Below are 22190 nucleotides of genomic sequence, written 5' to 3'. Positions count from 1 at the left end.
AGTCTGACATTTGAACGGCGAAAGCGGTAACTATAAAATACGCTGCGTTGTCATAGTTACCTCAGTCTGCGGTATTTCGCCCTTTCATACGGGATGAATATTTAATCAGCTATGTTGGCCTAATGCAATTCAATAAACTTTGACCCGTTCCTAAGCTCGTGCTAATAATTCCAGCATTTAAGACAGAATACGAGATTTCATATTCACTAAACTGATAATAACCTCAACAAATGCACTGTTCAATATAAAATAGAACTGTACAACACTAGCCCGTGATTAACTTACAAAAAGTAAACTATCAACGAAAATAATATTCAGGAAACAAACACTTAAATTATTACATAAACCAGCAACAACTGACACAGTTAACACAGTACCACTCTGAATAATGTCACAAAAGCGACTGAGAGCAAGCCACCCCATGTGGCGATACCATCCTTAAATGTGGCATCGCTGTTATCGTTGCCATAGCAACAGACCATTTTCGAGCAGCGTTAGTCAACTTCTTCTCGTCGGTGGCGTCAGACTTCAACTCTCGTTGGCCCAACTATAGACGGCAGAGTAAACCGAATCTCTCTCTGTCTTTTTTGTCTTTAAGGCTGAGTTTTAATACATTTTGTCGGGTAAACTCCAAATGTGTCACCACATATCTTTTACACGCCGACATCGTACGGCTTGGAGCGTCGCATGGACTTATTTCCCGCTTTTCAAAAATCGGACTACATGTTCTACCAAAAGTTAAAAGGCACCTACATATTTCATGATCATGGTTCCTCTCCTTAAACATTTAGTCTCAGGCATACGATCTCTTACAGCGAACTCGTACATAGTTAGAGAAACATTAGCTAAAATTTTCATTAAAATATCACTCTATTCCCGGCCAGGTTAGGAACTTTTACCCGAATCTGACTACTCAGCCTACATAGTTACAATTGAGGAGCTAGGTGATGGTAAGATGGCGGTTCCGGTCTAGAAAACCAAGAATAACGACCGAGAGGATTCGTCGTGCTGACCACACGACACCTCGTAATCTGCAGGCCTTCGAGCTGAGCAGCGGTCGCTTGGTAGGCCATGACCCTTCGGGGCAGTTGCGTCAAGGGGATTGGGTTTGAACTTTTTTTGTTTATAATGGTAAGAAAGAAAATCGCTATTTTTTAATACTTGACGAGATCTGGACAGTGCATTATGGGGATTACATTAGTAATTTTTGGTATGGAGTAACACAGATACCTGTAGAATATCTATAATTGTAATAGAGCAACATATTATGTTTCCATTAAAACATCCACCTGTTTCATAGCTCACAATAGAACTGCAGAAAGTGGTCGTAAAAAAATACATTCCTTGACATCAATCACACTACAACGCAACACACAAACGATCTCTGTATCTTCACACTACAACGCAACACACAAACGATCTCGATATCTTCACACTACAACGAAACGCACAAACGATCTCAATATCTTCACACTACAACGAAACACACAAACGATCTCGGTATCGTCACACTACTACGCAACCCACAAACGATCTCGGTATCTTGAGGGGTCTCCTGTCCAGCCAAGGTCAAGGAATGTTTGTTTTATGACCACTTTCTGTATTTCTGTTGCGAGCTATGAAACGGGAGGATTTTTTTTATTGGAAATATATTCTGTTGCTCTATTACAATTTCTACATAAAGCTGTGTTTCTCCATAACAGAAATTATTAATGCAATCTCCACATTACATTGTACTGTTCAAATCTCCTGAAGAATTACAGAAGAGCTATATTCTTTTCAACTATTATATACAAAAAATAGTAACTTTAAAATAAAGAGTGATATTTTAATAACGGTTTCAGAAAATGTTTCTCTAAATATGCTCCCTGTAAGAAAGTCGTGTACCTGAGACCAAAAGTTTACGGACAAGAATCATGTTTATGAAATATGCAGGTGCCTTTAAATTTTTGGTAGGACCTGTACCTCTGCCAGGTATGAACCCGCTATCTTTGGAACCGTAAGTTGACACACTACTACTGATCCACAGAAGGATTTTTACTTGTAATAGTTACTTTTTACAAAATGCAGTGTTTACTCGTGATTTACTTCTTGAAATAACATTGTAATCTTTACCTTCTATTAATCGTTAAAGTTTTAGTAAAAGATGTACGTCACATCAAGGTTTGGTGACGCTGTAGTCGCAGCACTCACAGGATGTCACGCAAAGAGTGTACAGCCAAAGATACAACGCGCACTCGTAGCTTATTGTGGTAAATGCAGTGGCGTGCGGTGAACGCATTCGTTACCCCAGCGGCAATATTTTTTTAAAAAAATACAAGCAATCGTAGCCCCACTACACTCTGTAAAGTCAACATTACCATTTTATAAGGCTGCATTTTTCATGGAACGGTCTACCTGAGAAAGGTCTTTCAAGAATATTTTCAACCACACACCTTCACATATTTCCAAATTGATATTCACGGCAGTGACGACACCAGCATAACTTAATATAGAGCAGATTTTAAACAATGTACTTCCAGTTTCACCCGGTGACACTTCGCGATAGCACAGTACAGTCATGGTTTTTAAAAAAATACACTGGGACTATTTGTTTTTAACTTAAAAACCTAACCGAAACCGAATCAGCAAAATTTAACTGGTATTTTACCAGCTTCACTCGCTTGTGAGTGTATGTGCATCAAGGACAAACGAGCGAAAATATTCGTCATGTCGTATAACACACGTTATATTAATGAAAAATGGCACAGAACTCACGGAAACTTAACCTACAATCCAAGAGGAACACTAAAAAATTCACTATATACCACCATCACACACAACCAAATACAAAATTATGTTACTCCGCGCTTAGTTCTGTCTTCATGGTGGACAACCTAAATATTTTTCTGCGGCTATCGGAAAACATACTCTACACGTGTCATCGATGAATTGCTCGAAAAAACTTCATACATGCCGAAATCTATGTTTCATAAACTGGTTCTATTGTATTAGCAAGACTATGTGCAAGTGGCTGTACTGCTCACATGTTGATATTTTGCTTGTAGTCTCTAGTGTGTGGCGCTGAACACTTCGAGTGTCAAATATTAAAACTAACATACCTTTCCCAAGCTAGCTGGCCTATCGCCGTAAATTGCTGTCGGGCGAGGGCCCATAGCCCCGCCTGGCTCCCAGGGCAAGGAAGTTTCAAGTGCATGCGTCAACCAAGCGACTTAAATTTCGCTTGGGAGCTCTCTTTCGCGCCGGCAAGGAAACGCAGCTCGCTGGAGAAACTGAACTGCGGTAGAGCGAGCGGATTGTCGAGACAGCTGTACTTGGCTTGGCTTATACATTCTAATTTTTTTTAAACTTTATTAAAAGCGTTCTAAGGAATAATAAGAAAATGTAAATACAAAGTTATTTACCCCGACAGCGCTGGGGTAGATGGGGTTCGGTGCACGCCACTGGGTAATTGGTTGACCTTTAGTTAAGCGTGTACCACGACTCTGAGTCGATAATGGAACCGCCGGAATAAACATTTTGTGGTGAAAGGGTTACGGAATTCCCGTCCCCTTATTTGAATAAATATTTTGAATAGTTGGCCCTCAAAATAATAACAACATGGATGTGGAATACAGACTTAAGTTAAGAACGAGCATCTTGAAAACTCCCAATGCAAAAGAAAAAAGTAGTAATAAATATCCAGCCCCATGGGGACAAAAACAACAACAACAACAACAAAATGATTTCCTTAAGACTTGCGTTCTGTGCAGTAATTTTGTAATTTTACTGATTAGTAATTTGCAATTGAGTAAAACATTTTTTTTTTAATTTTACTGAAATTAAACCCAATTACTTTTATTTTGTACCTTTCCCTTCACTCCATATGATTATCTGTGCATCCTTTGCTTTGTGGCACTTTCTAAAATTGATTTTAAATTGAAAGAATATTCATCGTACAGTGCACTTTTGTTTTTGTGACCATTTTTTAAACTAATAGAACACAACATGGAGAATGTTGTATTGGACATAGGAGCCTAAGAGATGCGATAATGAATGTTTCTGTCGGTCGTATAAGCACTGAAAATTGTATAGCTTTATTATGACACGAAAATGCTCATTTTCAAGTCTAAAATGGTGTCATTAGGGAAGTAACGTACAAAGATTGAATGTCATGTCGGGAATACAAAACTCGGACGGGTGGATTTCAAGTATTTAGCATATCAATTTTTGTGACCGCAAGTTTGAGACAACGGCTGAGCCGACTGACATGAAAAACCATTCTAACAAAAGCTCTTGGCATATAGGTTTGCAGTGTCTTTAAAAGCTTAAACATTTCGTGCCATTTGTTTTAAAATTATTAAAATAAAATATTGCATTCTGATTGGCTAACGCGCTCGCGAGTACTTAATTAAGGCTATGGCAGCCTTTCGTTCGTAACCCTTTTCTGTCCTATCGTCGCCGTAAAACCTATCTGTGTCGGTGCGACGTAAAGCAAATTTTGATTGTTAAATGACGATGTTGAGACTCGGTTTTAATGAGAAGAGGTGTGGTGGAACGAAGCGAGGCCGCAGAGCTAGTTGCAATATTAATAGAGGATTGTGAAGGCGCGTTGTGAAGTCATGAGATGGATTGTGATCAAGGTCTAGTAAATTTACTGTGTGTGATACGGAACCTCTCCTCCTCCTTCTTGTCTGTCGCCTATCCCCTTTCATTTGTTCCGAGGAAAATTGCTGATTGAAATGTATAATTATTTAGCCTACGTGGCTGGGAGAGATCTTGCGTACCCACGTGAGGGAGCTGGCGTATGAATGACGTGTTGTAGGATGGGTTATTTTGGTACATGGGTTTTACCTTCACTGTAGAGCTTGCAGCAAATGGCATTAATTACTTTCGGTTTCTCTTCTCATTCTCCAGACGAATGTCATGATGCTGTTAACTAAGGCGTGAAAACAGTGTTGCCAGTTCTACAAATTTAAAAAATCGGTAGATTGTACATGAACATTTCGGGAGTTTCAATGAAAATATCGGTAGTTACTTGAACACTGAAATGTATAACTAAATTAAAGAATACAATAGTCATGTGAAGTTGTTATGAGAAAAATATTCAGTTTTACTCACCAGCACACTCTGGCTACGTTCTTCTTCTTCTTCTTCTTCTTCTTCTTCTTCTTCTTCTTCTTCTTCTTCTTCTTCTTCTTCTTCCCAGTCTTCCTGTGAAATTGTGTGCCAATTTTGAAGTCGTAGCAGGATACAGGTCTATATGCGGCTCGGGGGATTTCCCTTGGAATGACGCAGTCAAGCGTTAGTTTTGGGTTCAATAAGAGGGGAGAGATTACTGTGCGTAATTCGGGCCTAAAATGAATGCGGGGAAGTACCTAATGAGTAGGGCCCGGATTTTTAGGTTGTTAAAAACCACGTTTTAGTTTTTTAATAGCTCAAAATAGTTTTTTAGTTTTTTATCCTTCTGAAATAGTTTTAATGATCATTTCAATCATTACTAAAGTTATACTATTCATTCAAACTTTTTTTTTTGCAGTCGCTTAAGTGCGGCCAGTATCCAGTAATCGGGAGATAGTGGGTTCGAACCCCACTATCGGCAGCCCTGAAGATAGTTTTCCGTGGTCACCAGGCAAATGCTGGGGCTGTACCTTAATTAAAGCCACGGCCGCTTCCTTCCCATTCCTAGGCCTTTCCTATCCCATCGTCGCCATGTCGGTGCGACGTAAAGCAAATAATGACTTGCCTTTAGGCATCGCTACTTCTGAGATGCGTAAGCTTCTTAAACTGCCTTCAATAATAACTTGATTTATAGGGAAAATTAATTTTAGTTTGTCGCATAATAATGTGTATAGAGCTAAACAGCCGTAGCTGGCGGTAGTCGACCGTACACAATAAGAGATGCACTGAAGCCGTCAAGTTAGGCGGGCTTGTACCTGCTAGATGCAGGTCAGTGAACGCCAGGGGTTGTCTCTTGTTTCGTGCTGTGCTCTAGTGGAATAGTATCGTATCACGTTGTTTCGCTCTCACTAGTTATACTTACAAACAACTTCCAGTTCCAAACCATGAAGTCATTCCAAAAAGTCGTGCATAATGTTTATTTTTTAAAAAATCATTCAATTTCATTAATATTTGGTACTTCTATTTCAAAATAACGTAATACTGTCTTGAATAGCCCATTTAGTTTTTTTTTTTTTAGGTTTTAACGTCTTATTTAGTTATTTTTAGGTTTTATAAGATTCAAGTAATTTACTCCAATGGTAATGAAATGGATAAGTAAGTTAAAATACTGCAGTTAGCTAGCAAGGAATAAAATAGTTTAAAACCTAAAAATTCGGGCCCTACTAATAAGTGATGTTATCGATAAAACATCACGCAGTGAGTCGAGGAAAGAGATTTTCGGCACAAATATATTATGTATCATTAATCGTTATTATTTACTTTCCTTAAATTTGGAATAGAAGAAATTTTAGGAGACTTTTTTTTCGGGTTTTCTGGTGTGTTGAAAAAAAAAATCGGGAGAACGTCAAAATGAAATATTTTTATTTCAGCGAATATCTGTTAAATACAGAGTAATGATATGAGAAGTATGAGACAAACGGTTTAGAGATTACATGAATATTTATAGCAAACATTAGATCTATACTTACTGAGCAAATGGCGGTGCGGTTTGGGTCACTTAGCCGTCAGCTTGCATTCGGGAGATAGTGGGTTCGAACCACACCGTCGGCACCCCTGAAGATGGGTTTCCATGGTTTCCCATTTTCACGCCAGGAAAATGCTGGGGCCGTGCCTTAATTAAGGCCACAACCGCTTCCTTCCCACTTTTATGAAATTCAGGGTTTTTAAAACATACTTCATTGCAATCAAACCAATAAAACCATAAAATGTAATATAAACTATGGGCGGAATTATAGTAACGTTACGATTTAATACATGTGTAGGGTACTATTACAGTGGAACCTCGATATCTCGAATTACCTCGGGAGCTAAATTTTATTTCGAGTTATAGCGAATCCCGTTTTTGAGCGTGTGTAGTACATAATTGAACCATATGTATCTACGGGCGTATGCTGAATACAGTATTTTTTAACAGTATTTAAAAATATACAAACTATATTACGGCATCACTTTAATTATAACCCTCATTATAGTAAATTTTTAGAAGACAGAATGCAATAGTGAAACAAGAAACATACCTCCGTTAACATCTTTGGAAAGAAAACCGTTAGTCTCTTCTGTTTGTTATTGTTAACCTTTCCTCCCTTCACGTTGAAACTTTTTGTCAACACGACGCAGCCGAGATTCGTATTATGGAGCTTGTCATCCGTGACCTCGGGGGGGTTGTTTTCGTACTGGACCGGTAATTAATTCACACCCTTGAAACAGCGAGGCTTCGCCGATTATCCGATTGCTACAAGTTTTAGTTTCTTCGTTCCCGTCATATTAGCTCCCAGCATCACTGTGTCCCTTTATTTACTTGTTAACTGTTCCCCACAAACCACAAATGCCGCATTGCATAGTTAACGTTCCACAAAATTCGAATTACAGGGTATTTTTTGCTTCATGGGAGGAAATGTTTGTTTCGAGAAATCAAGAAATTCGTGTAACCGAATTTCGTGTATTAGAGAAATAAATACACGTTAATAATAGGAAAAACTGCCGGGAGATACTGAAAATTCTAGTAATGGAGATTCGACTGTATATGCGGCCTCGCGGTGTGGGGGCAGCGTGCCTGCCTCTTATACGGAGTCCCCGTGTTCAATTCCCGGCCAGTCAGGGATTTTTACTTGTATCTGAGGACTGGTTCGAGGTCCACTCGGCCTACGTGATTAGAATTGAGGAGTCATCTGACGGTGAGATAGGCCCGGTCTAGAAACCCAAAAATAACGGCAGAGAGGATTCGTCGTGCTGACCATACGGCACCTCGTAATCTGCAGGTAGACCATGGCTAGAGGCATGAATTTTTTTGTATTATGTTCGATTTCGTGAAAAGGAAACTATTTTTGACGTTATTTTTCGAAATAGGGCTGACCTCATCGCATTAATCCTTTCCTAAAGTTGTTCATAAAAAGTTGAATTCGTGAAATTTGTGAATTATGTACGTGAAAAATAGATGAAAACAAGCGATATTGATATTCATTATTCCTTATGTAATCTTGATTAGAACTATAATATAGCCCTAATGAAGATTACATAATAAATTATCCTTTCACCGTACATGGTCATAGATTTCGCCCTATATGGCCATACCATTGAATATTAATACAAAGTTATTCTTCTGTCGAAATATGAAATCTTATTCAATCTTCTGTTCTTTTCTCGCACGTGATATTGGAATACAGCTTCAAGATCATTGTTGTTATTTGAGTCTTCAGTCCATAGACTGGTTTGATTCAGCTCTCCAAGCCACCCTATCCTGAGCTAACCTTTTCATTTGTACATAACCGCTGCATCCTACATCTGCTCTAATCTGCTTGGCGTATTCATACCTTGGTTTACCCCTACCGTTCTTACCCCCTACACTTCCCTCAAAAACCAGCTTCACAAGTCCTGGGTGTCTTAAAATTTGTCCTATCATTCTATCTCTTCTTCTCGTCAAATTTAGCCACAACGATCTCCTCTCACCAATTCGATTCAGTATCTCTTCATTCGTGATTCGTTCTATCCATCTCACCTTCAGCATTCTTCTGTAACACCACATTTCAAAAGCTTCTATTCTCTTTCATTCTGACCGTGTTATCGTCCATGTTTCACTTCCATACAATGCCGCGCTCCAAACAAAAGTCTTCAAAAACATTTTTCTAATTCCTACTATATATCAGTATTCGAAGTGAGCAAATTTCTTTTCTTAAGAAAGGCCTTCCTTGCTTGTGCTACCCTGCATTTTATGCCCTCCTTACTTCTGCCATCGTTAGTTATTTTACTACCCAAGTAACAATATTCATCCACTTCCTTCAAGCCTTCATTTCCTAATCTGATATTTCCTGCATCACCCTACTTCCTACGACTGCACTCCATTACTTTTGTTTTGGACTTATTGTCATCTTGTAATCCTCACCCAAGACTCTGTCCATACCATTCAGCAACTTATCTAGATCTTCTGCAGTCTCAGATGAAATAAGAATATAATCGGCAAATCTCAGTGTTTTGATTTCCTCTCCTTGGATTGTGATTCCCTTTTCAAATTCTTCTTTGATTTCCTTTACTGCCTGTTATTTCCTGTGAATTTCGCACTTATAGCAAAATAAGTAAATTCCGCTTTAAACTGGCCTTGTCGCTATAATTCGCTGTAATTCGCGAAAACAAAATCACTAATTTCTTAACCACAATCATATGAATCGTTAAGATATTTCAAAATCGCTTCAAAATATTTTTTGTCTCGTTTATCGTTAATGCGTTGCGTCATGGGCACCCCGCCAACTGCAATTTGGCAGAAAGCTCGGCTTTGCTAAATACATATAGGTAACACCAGAGCACAGCGCGACGATCCGCGAGTCCAGTTAGTGGGGGCCGGCCGTGGATAGTATGGTCGTGACTTCTCCGTTCCGTCGAAAAATTTCTCTGCTCACTGTCGGAGGCAGACCTTCATATGCCCTGATGAAGCCCAATGTAATTTGGCAGAAAGCTCGGCTTTGCTAAGTAAATATATATGAGTGGCTTTAATCCAATTCACATATTTATTTCTGTATTTCCAATTTCTGTTTCGTGACTGTCCTCTATCGTAAGAATAGTGCCAGAAGCGAACACCGTAGCTTTATGTATAGTCTAAAATAAGAGCGGAGACACGAATACAAGACAAACACACAGGAAGTCTAAATAATTAAAACATTATTACAAATATTTATTTATTTATTTATTTATTTATTTATTTATTTATTTATTTATTTATTTATTTATTAACATCATATTGACACAGATAGGTCTTATGACGATGGTGGTATGGGATAAGAAAGGGCTAGGATTGGGAAGGAAGCGACTGTTGCCTCAATGAAGGTACGGCCCCAGCATTTACCTGGTGTGAAAATGGGAAACCACAGTCAACCATCACCAGGACTAATGACAGTGTCTCCGGAATGCATGGTGATAGCTACGTTGTTATTGGTATTATTTTTTGCTATTTGCTTTACGTCGCACCGACACAGATAGGTCTTATGGCGACGATGGGACAGGAAAGGCCTTGGAGTGAGAAGGAAGCGCGTGTGTCCTTAATTAAGGTACAGCCCCGGCATTTGCCTGGTGTGAAAATGGGAAACCACGGAAAACCATCTTCAGGGCTCCCGACTTTGGGGTTCGAACCCACTATTCCTGAATACTGGATACTGACCGCACTTAAGCGACTGCAGCTATCGAGTTCGGTGTTATTATTATTAGTTATTATGTTGTAATGGATGGATCTTAATCATATACATTGACAAGATACACATTAAAATAAATTGAAGAATATTTTGTAAAAACACGTAATGTACCGTGGTGGATGTCTTCTTCACAGAAAAAAGACGACATTTAATTTAATTTTATGTGGATCTTGTCAGTTTATATGTTACTAAGCTGAAGATGTTTCTTAATAGGAAAATGAAACATGTCCTTATGATTAAGCGTCAGCCATGACAACGTACAGTAATGAATAATTACATGCATTGAAATGTGGAAAGTTCCAGATAACATCACGGCGGACACCTAATAACGAAGTTTATCAGTTGTAAAGAGGTGCTGTACGAAGGTATGCCAACAGATACCAAAAAGCATGCCAATACTTCATTTTTTGCTTAGCCTCGGGGCTATGATAATGTATCAAGTTTTAATGTACCTACAGTAGCTCTGACAGTTTGCATGATTAAATGTGTCTGCTGTATTTTTGACACGTTTAATGTGAGCAATACTCTAATGCTTGCTACCTATCCCTACTTACGTCATATTTAGATAGTTTTAGAGCATATTTATACTTCTTTAGGTCATAAACTTCCGAGCTCTACCGTACGCGATGACCCAACGTAAAATGACTACGGTAAATAATAATGCAGAACAAAGAAAAATGACTTACAAAATAATTGAATGCTGAAAGTGATAAAATAATGGAGAAAAATTGAACTAATGTTTTAATTAATGAATTTATTTATTCATTTATTTATTTATTTATTTATTTATTTATTTATTTATTTATTTATTTATTTATTTATTTATTTGATAATGTGAAGCTATACAGGACGGAGTCCAATTACGTTCCTTCATGACTTATAGGATTTAAACTTTCAATATATCAAAACAAAAAAAATCCGATAATAGTAACGATACTAGTAAGAAAAAGAAAAAGAAGAATGATAATAATAATAATAATAATAATAATAATAATAATAATAATAATAATAATAATTTAAAATTAAAACTGCAAATGAATACCATAATAATACAGGCTATAGACAGAGCCCTGCACGGATGTAGTTATCCGCGGATATCCTCGAAGTTAGTGTCTTGGCCGATACGAACTGTAAGTTATGGCAGTGCGTATAATTTTGCTGATAATTTCTAAATAATGACGTTTATTGATTTTTTCAGTCAAGTGTAACTCTTAATTTTTGATCGTGATCAGGCGACCCTCGACAGTGGTATGGGAGAATGGTGATGTATAAAGAGCCTTGAGACCATAAAGCTGTAAATCTGACCTGAACCTACCTGACTCCTGCCCACAATTGATGGAAGGAAGGAACAAAGGTCAGTACGTCGGTAGTTGTCGCAAGAGAAAATCCCTCATAAACCTGTGACTGTATGGGTTCTGGTGCCAGGCCTATTGTATTATGTTAACAGGTCTATCAGTTTCAATGCCTTGGGTGTAATATACTGTTAAATATTTGCGATATCCGCGGATAACAATTCGCGGATGCGGATATTATTTTGTATATCTGCGCACGACTCTAGCTATACATCGGCTGTAGAAAATTACGAAACAAGTTGGAAAAAGAACACACAAAAAGAAAACTGGCCAAAATGATGGAAACATTACAATAAATATGCATTTCTATAATCGGGTAGGGGTGGGGGTTGGCGACATGATCAGGATTTATGTGTAAGTTAGCAATGTATATGATGCACCAGTTAAAACGTGACATTACATCAAAATCCAGGGTCTGCTTATCACCTTGACGAAAGATATACTCCACTAAAAACACTGTCATTTCAATCATAAAGATGTGGAACTGACTTAAGCACAACCACATGTTTAAAGCACAACTTTCACACTAAACTAGAATGTTATTCAGTTCAAGGATAGTTCCTGCTGGAGGTCATTGTTCCATTGCTTCGTTGTTCCCAACTTAGTGCACCCTTCGCGCCTCTTGAGTTCACTGCAGGGACATTTTTGCCATGCACTGTATTTAAAAGAAAAAAGTATTTATCACATGTTCTTTTGTATTGTCTGAGTATCGGTTCTTAACCTAGTCTTCTATTTCCAGGATGCAGATCCCCTGATCGCCATGCTGCGAGACAAGCGGGAGCGCTCGAGGAGCCAGACCAGCGGTATGCGCGACAAGAAGCGGGTGGTGTTGGACCGCGCCATCAGCATGACGGAACGCATCCCCGTGCGCTCCTCGGCAGTCACCTACCACACCGCCAGCCCGTCCTTGTTGAAGAGATGGCGCAACCAACGTCGCGAAGGCACCATTGGATTCAACCTGAACCTCAAGGGAATCGCGGACGAAGACGAAGAGAGCGGAGATTTCAGTCGCATCGATTACGGACAGTCGCCTCCGTCCGATGAAATGATCTTCTTCGACAGCTTCGAGGCGATGGTGCCCGAGGAACTGAGAGTTCGCATATGCAAGGAATCGATCCGCGCGAATCTTATAGAAATCTTGAGGTCTAGTATCGGCAGCATCCGCACTCTCGAAGAAATCGAGCAAGAGAAGATTACTGCCGAAAATGTGGATGGGTTGAGCAGCAAGCCCCAGCTAGAAAAGAACATTTCCTTCCTGTGGGCGGCCTTTCTGAACAAGAGTGAACTGTTGCCAGGTCTGCTGAAGTGTGGCGCCGAACTGCACTCCTGTGATACGGACGGCCTCACTGCGCTCCATTTGGCTGCATTCAGCGATGACGTCGGTGCGTGTAAGTTCCTCATCTCAAGGGGAGCTATGGTGAACTTCATCAAGAAACGCTACACTCCACTCCATTGCGCAGCCTTCGGTAATTCCCCTTCAGCGGCAAAGCTGCTGCTAAACAATGGCGCCAAGATTGATTATTATAAAGACGGCACGAGCGGTGACGGTACGGCTTTGCACTCTGCTGTGAAGGCAAATTCAACGGAATGTCTTCAGCTGTTGGTAGAAAGTCGCGCAGATGTAAACTCCATTGAGCCAGAAGGTTGTTCTCCCCTTCATTTAGCTGCAGATCTCGGTCATGTTGAATGTCTCAAGATCTTGCTCAACTGCGAAGGCATAGATGTAAATGTAAAGACACGTGATAAACAGGCAACTGCGCTCCACTTAGCTGCCGAGAATGGCTATTCTGAATGTGTCTCTTTGCTGCTATCAAAAGGTGCCGATCCTGCGGAGAAGAACTCCCGTGGGCAGACAGCACTGCACTTAGCAGCTCGAGCTCAGTCCTTGGAGTGTGTCGAAGCCCTATTATCAGTTGGTGGTTGTGATGTAAATGTCTTGGATAATGACCTACGCACTCCTCTACATTCAGCTGTTGGAAAGGCTCTTCAAGCTTATGATGTTGCAGAGCTTCTGATCGGCTGGAAATCTGACGTGAATGCCAAGGACAAGTACGGATACACCCCTCTTCACGTCGCAGCCCTCAATGAACTCTCTCAGTGCGTGGAGACGTTACTGTACCATGGCGCCGATGCTTGTGCCAGGACTAAAGGTGGCACCACTGCTCTGAGCATTATGATCCGCAAGACTCCAGCAGCTCTTGGCATGGTGAATCAGAAACTAGACTCTGCTATCTCGATGCATGATCCTGAAGCATCACACAGAGAAGTGGAGCTCAAGTTAGATTTCCGGCATCTACTTCAACATTCTTCACAAGGGGAGATCAGTTATCTCAAAACATTTGTCGATGAAGGACAAAAAGAAATACTCCAGCATCCACTGTGCGAGGCATTTTTGCATCTAAAGTGGAAGAAGATCCGCAAATTCTACATTGCAAGGTTACTTTTTTGTTTCCTATATGTGTTAAGTTTAACCATGTATGTGATGTCTGCCTTGGCACACAGGTGCTACGACCAAACTGCAGATGCATTTAATAATACCAGCGGTCTAACAGATCCATGTCCGAATAATTCTGTGATTGGGGGTTGGTTTAGGAGACACCCAATTGCTATAGAAATGGAGTGGTACATTCTTGTGTTCTTCACTGTGTGTGAAATTCTGCGCAAAGTATATGGTATTACTGCCTATTCAAGTGTGAGGCAGTACATTGAACAAGCTGAGAATCTTATAGAATGGGCTGTGATCGTAAGCGTGTTTGCGATATCATTCATTTACACGGGGCGAATAGATGTTTGGCAATGTCACGTTGGTGCATTTGCCGTCCTCATTGGATGGACCAACTTGATGCTGATGATAGGACAGCTCCCACTGCTCGGATCTTACGTCGCTATGTACACCAGAGTACAGAAGGAATTTGCAAAACTCTTTGTGGCATACTCCTGTTTACTAATAGGTTTTACTATCAGTTTTTGTGTGATATTCCCAAAGACAGCACAGTTTTCTAATCCTCTGGTTGGATTTATTGCAGTGTTAGTGTTTATGACTGGAGAGGTGAGTTTTGAAGGCCTTCTTACTTACGAGGAAGGCAAAGAACCTCCATTTCTCTTAGAAGTTAGTGCTCATGTAATATTCGTCATATTTCTACTGTTTGTCACAATCATCCTCATGAATTTACTGGTTGGTATTGCTGTTCATGACATTCAGGGATTGCAGAAAACTGCAGGACTTTTGAAGCTAGAACGCCAAACCAGACTGATTTCTTACATAGAATCAGCTTTGTTCAATGGTAATCTCTCCAAGTATTTATTCCGCTTCTTGCAATGGACAGCGCTCGTTTCCCCCTCTGCGTATAGGGTTGTGTTGCACGTAAAACCGTTAAATCCTAGGGAGAACAGGTTACCGAAAGACGTTCTCAAAGCTGCATACGAACTCGCAAAACAGCGCAAACGATCCAAGTACACTGCTGGGTCTCGTATTTCTTGTATGACGACTTCCACGTTTACAAACATGTTTGGAGCAGGTTCTGTGTTCAGTGACGGCACTAGTTTAGGCGGTGACGTGGTCACTAACATTCAGACCTTGTCTTCTGGAGTTGAAGGAGGTGCTAAAGCGATTGTAAGACTTTCAGAAGAAGTGGGTGAGCTGAAGAAGATGATGATGGACCAGCAAATGTTAATTAGCAGTCTGCTGCAAACCCTTCAGAAGAAAGACAGTGATTGTTAGTAGAGGTACCTTTGTCGCCGTACAGGGTGGTCGGAAAGGACGTGAATGGGGTGTATAATCACTAGAGGGTGCATCATACTGACAAATGATTTCAATGACGTCATTCAATATCTCGCACCGTTGTCATTTTATCACGTGCTGAAGTGAGCCAGCCTGATCGCTTTGCAGGTGAATTCAAATATACTTTGCACCACAGTGTTCTTAATCCGCACGTGACTTAGGAACAGTTTGAGAGTCATACCGAGAAATCGGCATCAAACACACTGTGGGTTTCTGCCTTTACAGTGTACTCGCCAGAAATTTTTGTCAGCCGGGTGGCAGGAATACTATGTAAAAACTGAAAATGATAAAAATTCAGTTTATTCTCCTCAGGGCATTAACAGTAATAGGTAAACATTAACTGCAAAATTTAACTGTTGTGTCAGTGTTGTCATCACGAAAAAGATATAACAGAGTATTCTGAACTTCTGGTGTTCTACTACTCGTTCATAATCATATAACACAGGGTCTTACCACTCTGTTGCTGTGGAGTGCCACACAGGTTTGTGACTTCATTCGGAATCGAGTGCTGGCATGCGATTCCACACTAATCCAAACACCGTTCGCGCCTGACACTACGTGATACTCAAGTCAAACGTTTAAACTCCGATGTAATTGGTGCAATTATGCAGACAATAAATAGATTTATAATTTAAATAAGCAATTTTATTGCTAGGCTGAGTGTCCCAGGTGGTTGAGGCGTTGGCCTTCTGACTCCAACTCGATAGGTTCGATCCTGGCTTAGTCCGGTGGTATTTGAAGGTGTTCAAATACGTCAGCCTCGTGTCGGTAGATTTACTGACATGTAAAAGAACTCCTGCGGGACTAAATTCCGGCAGCTCGGCTTCTCAAAAGCCATCAAAGTACAGTAGTTAGGGGGGCATAAAGCCAATAACATGATTGTTATTAAACAATTTTATGGTATTTACATTTTAATTTGGAGCACTCCATGACTCAAATACGTATTCATATTATGTAACTAGCAGTTATGTAGGTTATGTTAATCTGTCAGTCAGTAAAAGCGACAGGGCGGTGGGCCCATTATAAAGGCACTAGCGAGAACACTGAGTCAGTGTCACCGTAGCATACTTGCTTTGGTGCGATCCTGTCAGCTCGGAGGTCTGTATTTATGCCCCTCCCCTGCCAAAGTTTTATTCTTCGACTGGTGCTCTGATGCCGGTCTGAAGCCACGTACAGATTCGTAAATTCGTTATGAAGGAAGGCATACTTTTTTAGTGCCGACTCAGTTAAATGTAACCTGAAAGCTTTTCAGTCTGTCGAACACACAACACAATTTCAGTATAAATATTGCACTCTAGTGATTATACACCCCATTCACGTGCATGTGCCTGGTACGAAAATGGGATACCATGGAAATCCATCTTCAGGACTGTCAACAGTGGGGTTGGAACTAGTGATGGGATAATCAAATACTTTTAATAATCGAATAACTCCATCTGATTATTTAAACAATCAAATAAATAATCAGATAAAATAATCAAATGCATTTCAAATATCGTTCAATTGTATCACATACAATATTCGGATGCATCATTATTCAGTTTTTTGTCTAAGTGTGTTGGATGGATAATCGTTTGAAATAAACGAATAGATGAACTCTTATGAAAAATAGAAATACGCCTTTTTCCAAGCGTATCTCCAAATGCTGAAACTAAATGAGTTAATAACATCACTTTTCAGTCGATTATTTCAAAATCATTCCCTGTTCAGTTGTCCCATTTATTCTAATGCAGTTCCGAATGAATAATCAAAAAAATAATTGAATAAAAAAATTCACTACTCAATAGCCTCATTTGTTCTAAGGGAGTTTCGGATGGATAATCAAAAAATAATCAAATAATCATCAAATGGAAAAAAAAAATTTCACTATTCAGTTGCTTCATACATTCGAATGGAGTTTTGAATGAATAATTAAAAAAATAATAGGATGGAAAAAAATATTCACTATTTGATTGTCTCATTCATTGGAATGATTAATCGAAAAATAATCTAATGGGAAATATAATAGAATAAAATGAAATAATCAAATTAGCAATTATTTTGTATTTGATTATCTCATAACTAGTCAGAACCCACTATCTCCCAAATGCAAGCTCACAGCTGCATGACCCTAACCTAATGGCCAACTGGCTCGGTCTCAACAGGGTACTAGTCGCATCTTGGAAGAGGTATGCCCTTCAGTCTGATGGGCTATTGGTGTGAAACACAGGACTTAATGCTAGAACACAAAACCTCCTTCAGTAGTAGACTGACACAGACACTGAACCTTGTAATATATACTATTGTACTCATTATTTTCTGCAGGCACATCAATACATTACAAAAATATTGCCCACAAAAGCTATTTCTTCAATTAGGAATAATCTGTCCAGTTATTTTCACCATGTTTAGTGCAATTTCTCCCCCTTTCGGACACTAACTGCACTATGACGTCTTTCACCCCTCCCAAGTAGCATGAATGTGGCAAATATTTTCCAGTTCCTGCCGCAATGCCTCTTTTCTGCTTGAGGAAGGCCAACAGTTATATACACTGATTTTCATGGTGTCTTTTCCAATATGCCCCCAAGCACCGAGCACAGTATGAGGCAGCTGTTCTCCGAAGGACATTCTGGCAAAATATCCTCTTCGTGCCACTGGATCCAGCTTCCATGTAAGAAGGGCCTATTTTAACTGTAGAAGCTCCCTAAATCATTATCATATATCACAAGCATAAGTTGCATGCTCTCCTATAAAAGGACGAACCTATCAGTAATACGATAGCTTGCATACTTCTCTAGTTATAAACAAACAGATTCTCTGACGATTTAGGAAGCTACTACAATGGTCAACAATTTGGCGCGCAAAGGAAGTCAAATCGCTGACGTCAGAATTACGAGGTTTCGTGTTCTGGGGTTAAGAAGCCTGTATTCTTTAATACTCTCATTATTTGCCATGTGAACATTATATTCTACTTTTAAATATATATTTTGTAACAGTATTTATACGTATTATTATGAAGTAGAAGATGTAAAGCACTATAAGGAATTTCCTTTCATGCTGCTTGTGCTGTCTTTACTTAACATTTTAGAGAGCCAACGATATTGAACTGTCTTCCAATCTTTTGTATATATATATGTATATTTTATGTTTCATACGAATCATCTCTCGAATGTTATTGTGACGATGCTCTGTGATCGTTCTTGTGCATGTCTTTTTTTTCTTTTCCTGTGAATGTATGTTGTTAAAGATATTTTCTTAAATTTTGTGGGCAATATGTTAATGTTACAGTGTATTATGAATTACAGTAAAACCTTGTTAATATGAAATACAAGGGACAACGAAATGAAGAGTTTGTGTTAAGCGAATGCTCAAATATCAAACACTTTACACTACAGGATAGAGTGACCAGATTACAAGCACGAAAATATAAGACAGTTCGACTGCTGTTGATTATCAGGCCCTGTTTAAGATTAGAATTTCTTAATACGAACCACAGACCTCGCAAAGAGAACCATTTATTTATAGAAAACCAGTAGTGATTCTTCTTCTTCTTCCCGATGACCACGTGCTAATTTCAAGTCAGTTGTTCCTCCTATGTTGTTTTCTCTTCTGTTCCTTCCAATATACTTTTCACTATGCTGTTTCTTTCTGTACTCAGACCACTTCGCATCAGGTTTCTTGTTCAGTCTACCTTGGAATCCTTCCATACTTACAAACCTCTTTCTAAAAATCTTTCTGTCCATAGTTTCTTCTTCTCTTATATTATTTCTCTCTAGATCTTTCTTTACTTCTTGAATCCAGTTAGTTGTTGTTGGCTTTTGTTCCAAAGGTACGTGAAAATCCTTTTAGTTAACCCGGAATCATCCATTGTGTAAATGTGCCCAAAAAATTGCAGTCTCTTTTTTTTTTTATGGTTTCTGTTATATTTTCTGTGCCCCTGTGTATTTCATCATTAGATCTTAATTTACATACTTCTGTTGTTTTCACAGGACCTAAGATTTTTTTTTTTTTCGTGATTCTCCTTTCTAGTGCCTCAAGTTTATCTAATATATAGTTAAGTACCATATATTATTATTATTATTATTATTATTATTATTATTATTATTATTATTATTATTATTATTATTATTATTAAAAATGGAAGCAGCACAATTCTGGTACATAACAAAAACATCAAGTGTAGCGAAAAAAAGTAAAATAATAATGCTCACTCAATGGGATTATAAGTTGCGACTTTTACACTTTATATAAGTTTGTCTCACTGGTTTGTTATACAGTATTTAGTGCCAACCAAACAAACTAGAATTACTTTACAAAATGAGAAATGTTCATCAGAGCTTTGTGGTAAATTAAGTTTAAACACTGTATTTTAGAATATACGGGGACAGTTCACGAAAAACGAGACAGCGGGACACCTTTGAGAAATAAGGGACAATCCTGTAAAATGAGGGACGTCTGGTCACCCTGGACAACAGTATTATAGAGTACTGGTAAACTGTAGAGCATATGACACTACATAGAAAATTGTTAATTCATTTTCAGGAGAAAAATTTGAGTATATTTCGCTATACCTGGAAACAAAAGTACCTTAGTGGTGGTGTTTAAAGAGGAAGTAAGACTAGGCAACCATCCTCAGTTAATACTAATCAGAGGGAAAAAATGGAAGGGGTGCGGCACTTTAAAAAAAAATGAAGATATGGATCAAAGAAAGCGAGAGCCACGAAGTGCGTGAAAATGAAAGGCTCCCTAGGTTTCGAAATCATAATACTGTTGGAGTCGGAAAAGATCAAGTGTTGACCAAGTGGGGGTGGGACAGGGTAGATGAAGGCGAGGAGCCTGACACAGGTAAATGGAAGCTATGCCAGACTCAGCTAAGGAAACTGTGGCTGCCATCCCATCCTCTCTAGTCCCCTTTTAGTAGCCTCTTACCGTTGGTGTTATTGTACTGTCCCCAAACTCAAAACTTTCTAAAATATTCAAGGTGGTTTAAATTTTGTGGCGGCTAGGCGGAATAAAACAACATACCTGAGTATTGGTGGAAAGTAGTTGAGGAGTTTGATAACTTCGCATAAGCTGTATGATTGTCCCTTCAACGAAATGGTGTATGGCTTTCAGTGCCGGGAGTGTCAGGACAAGTTCGGCTCGCCAGATGCAAGTTTTTATTTGACGCCCGTAGACGACTTGGGAGTTGTGATGAGGATGAAATGATGCTGAAGACGACACACACACACCTAGACCCCGTTCCAGCGGAATTAACCCAGTTATGGTTAAAATTACTGACCCTGCCAGGAATCGAACCCGGGACTCCTGTGATCAAAGGCCAGCACACTAACCATTTAGCCATGGAGCCGCACATGGGTACTGCAGCTATACTTGGGCCCACAAGAGTTTTAGTCTGACATTTGAGCGGTGAAAGCAGTAACTACGAAGTACGCTGCGTTATCATAGTTACCCCCCTGTGTGGCATATCACCCTTGCATACAGGCTGACTACTTAATCAAATATGTAGGCCTAATGCAGTTCAGTAAACTTTGACCCGTTTCTAAGGTCGTGCTAATAATTTCAGCATTTAAGACAGAACATGTTATGCCGATAAATATGAGATTTAATAAGCACTAAACTGACAATAACCTCAACAAATGCAAGTTGCTGTATGTCGCACTAACACAGATAGGTCTTATGGCGACGATGGTAGAGGAAGGGGCTAGGAGTGGGAAAGAAGCGGCCATGGCATTAATTAAGGTACAGCACCAGCATTTGCCTGGTGTGAAAATGGGAAACCACGGAAAGCCTTCTTCAGGGCTGGCGACAGTGGGGTTCGAACCCACTATCTTCCAGCTGGCTGCACTTAAACGACTGCAGCTATCGAGCTCGGTCCTCAACAAATGCACATGTTAAATAAAGAGAATAGAACTATACAACTAGCCACTGATTAACTTACAAAAAATTAACTAAAAGCCAAAATAATATTCAGGAAACAAACACGTAAATACATGAAGCAGCAACAGCTAAAACAGTACCATATCAAATAATATCACAAGAAGTACTGAGAGCAAGCCAACGCACGTGGCGGTAGCATCCTTGAATATGGCATCTCTGTTATTGTTGCCATAGCAACAGACCATTTTCGAGCAGCATTAGTCGACTTTTTCTCGCCGATGTTGCTAAACGTTCTCTCGTGGGCCCAACTATAGTAAATAAATACATAAATAAATAACCCACTCGCATCCAAATAAGCTGTAGTTTGACAATGGTTTACATTCAGCTACACACATTTCTTTCATTCCTAGCACTGAAACAACTAAAAAGTTACACACAATAAATAGGTGGTTTGTGTTTAGTGAGATATAATGAGGCAGGGGGGATAAAAAAAAATGGTTTGTAGTTCCTAGTAACTGAAATCTGTGTTATCCGAGAAGACCTTCCATAAGAAATAATACATTCCATGCCGGGACCAAAATTTTGTTCACGTTAACAGTGTTCGTCTTAGGCGAGTTCATGTTAATGAGGTTTTACTGTGTGTCTTGTTTCCTTCATACAGTAAGTTATGGAAAGGAACTGATAAGTTTCGAATAAAGTTGTGTTTAGTAAGATATGAACAAATGTTAGAATATTGTTAGAATATTGTTACATATAATTTTTAACACCATTAACAAGTTACAAAGTTAAAACTGAGTTGTCCTTATACAGTCTGATATATCATAGCTGTTAACAGGATGTTTTACAAAATATCTTTCTCAT

General features: G+C 39.2%; 1 protein-coding gene across 2 annotated transcripts in view; it reads left to right on the top strand.

Annotated features, from left to right (window-relative positions):
- Nucleotides 1-22190, top strand: part of mRpS9 (mitochondrial ribosomal protein S9) — a 207129-nt gene that overhangs the window by 169317 nt on the left and 15622 nt on the right. Inside the window, exon 2 of one of the 2 annotated variants that reach the window (XM_067157002.2) lies at nt 12429-14125. The exons of the other annotated variant lie outside the window; for it this stretch is intronic. Within the exon in view, the coding sequence (XP_067013103.2) occupies nt 12450-14125 (1676 nt within the window). The 5' untranslated portion in view covers nt 12429-12449. The remainder of the gene's footprint in view (nt 1-12428; nt 14126-22190) is intronic. 2 annotated transcript variants of the gene reach the window in all.

Source organism: Anabrus simplex, chromosome 13, assembly GCF_040414725.1.
Source record: "Anabrus simplex isolate iqAnaSimp1 chromosome 13, ASM4041472v1, whole genome shotgun sequence".
In the NCBI taxonomy this organism is placed as follows: Eukaryota; Metazoa; Arthropoda; class Insecta; order Orthoptera; family Tettigoniidae; genus Anabrus; species Anabrus simplex.
The sequence above is the reverse complement of the archived record's forward strand: the minus strand, read 5'-3'. Positions and strand labels throughout refer to the sequence as shown.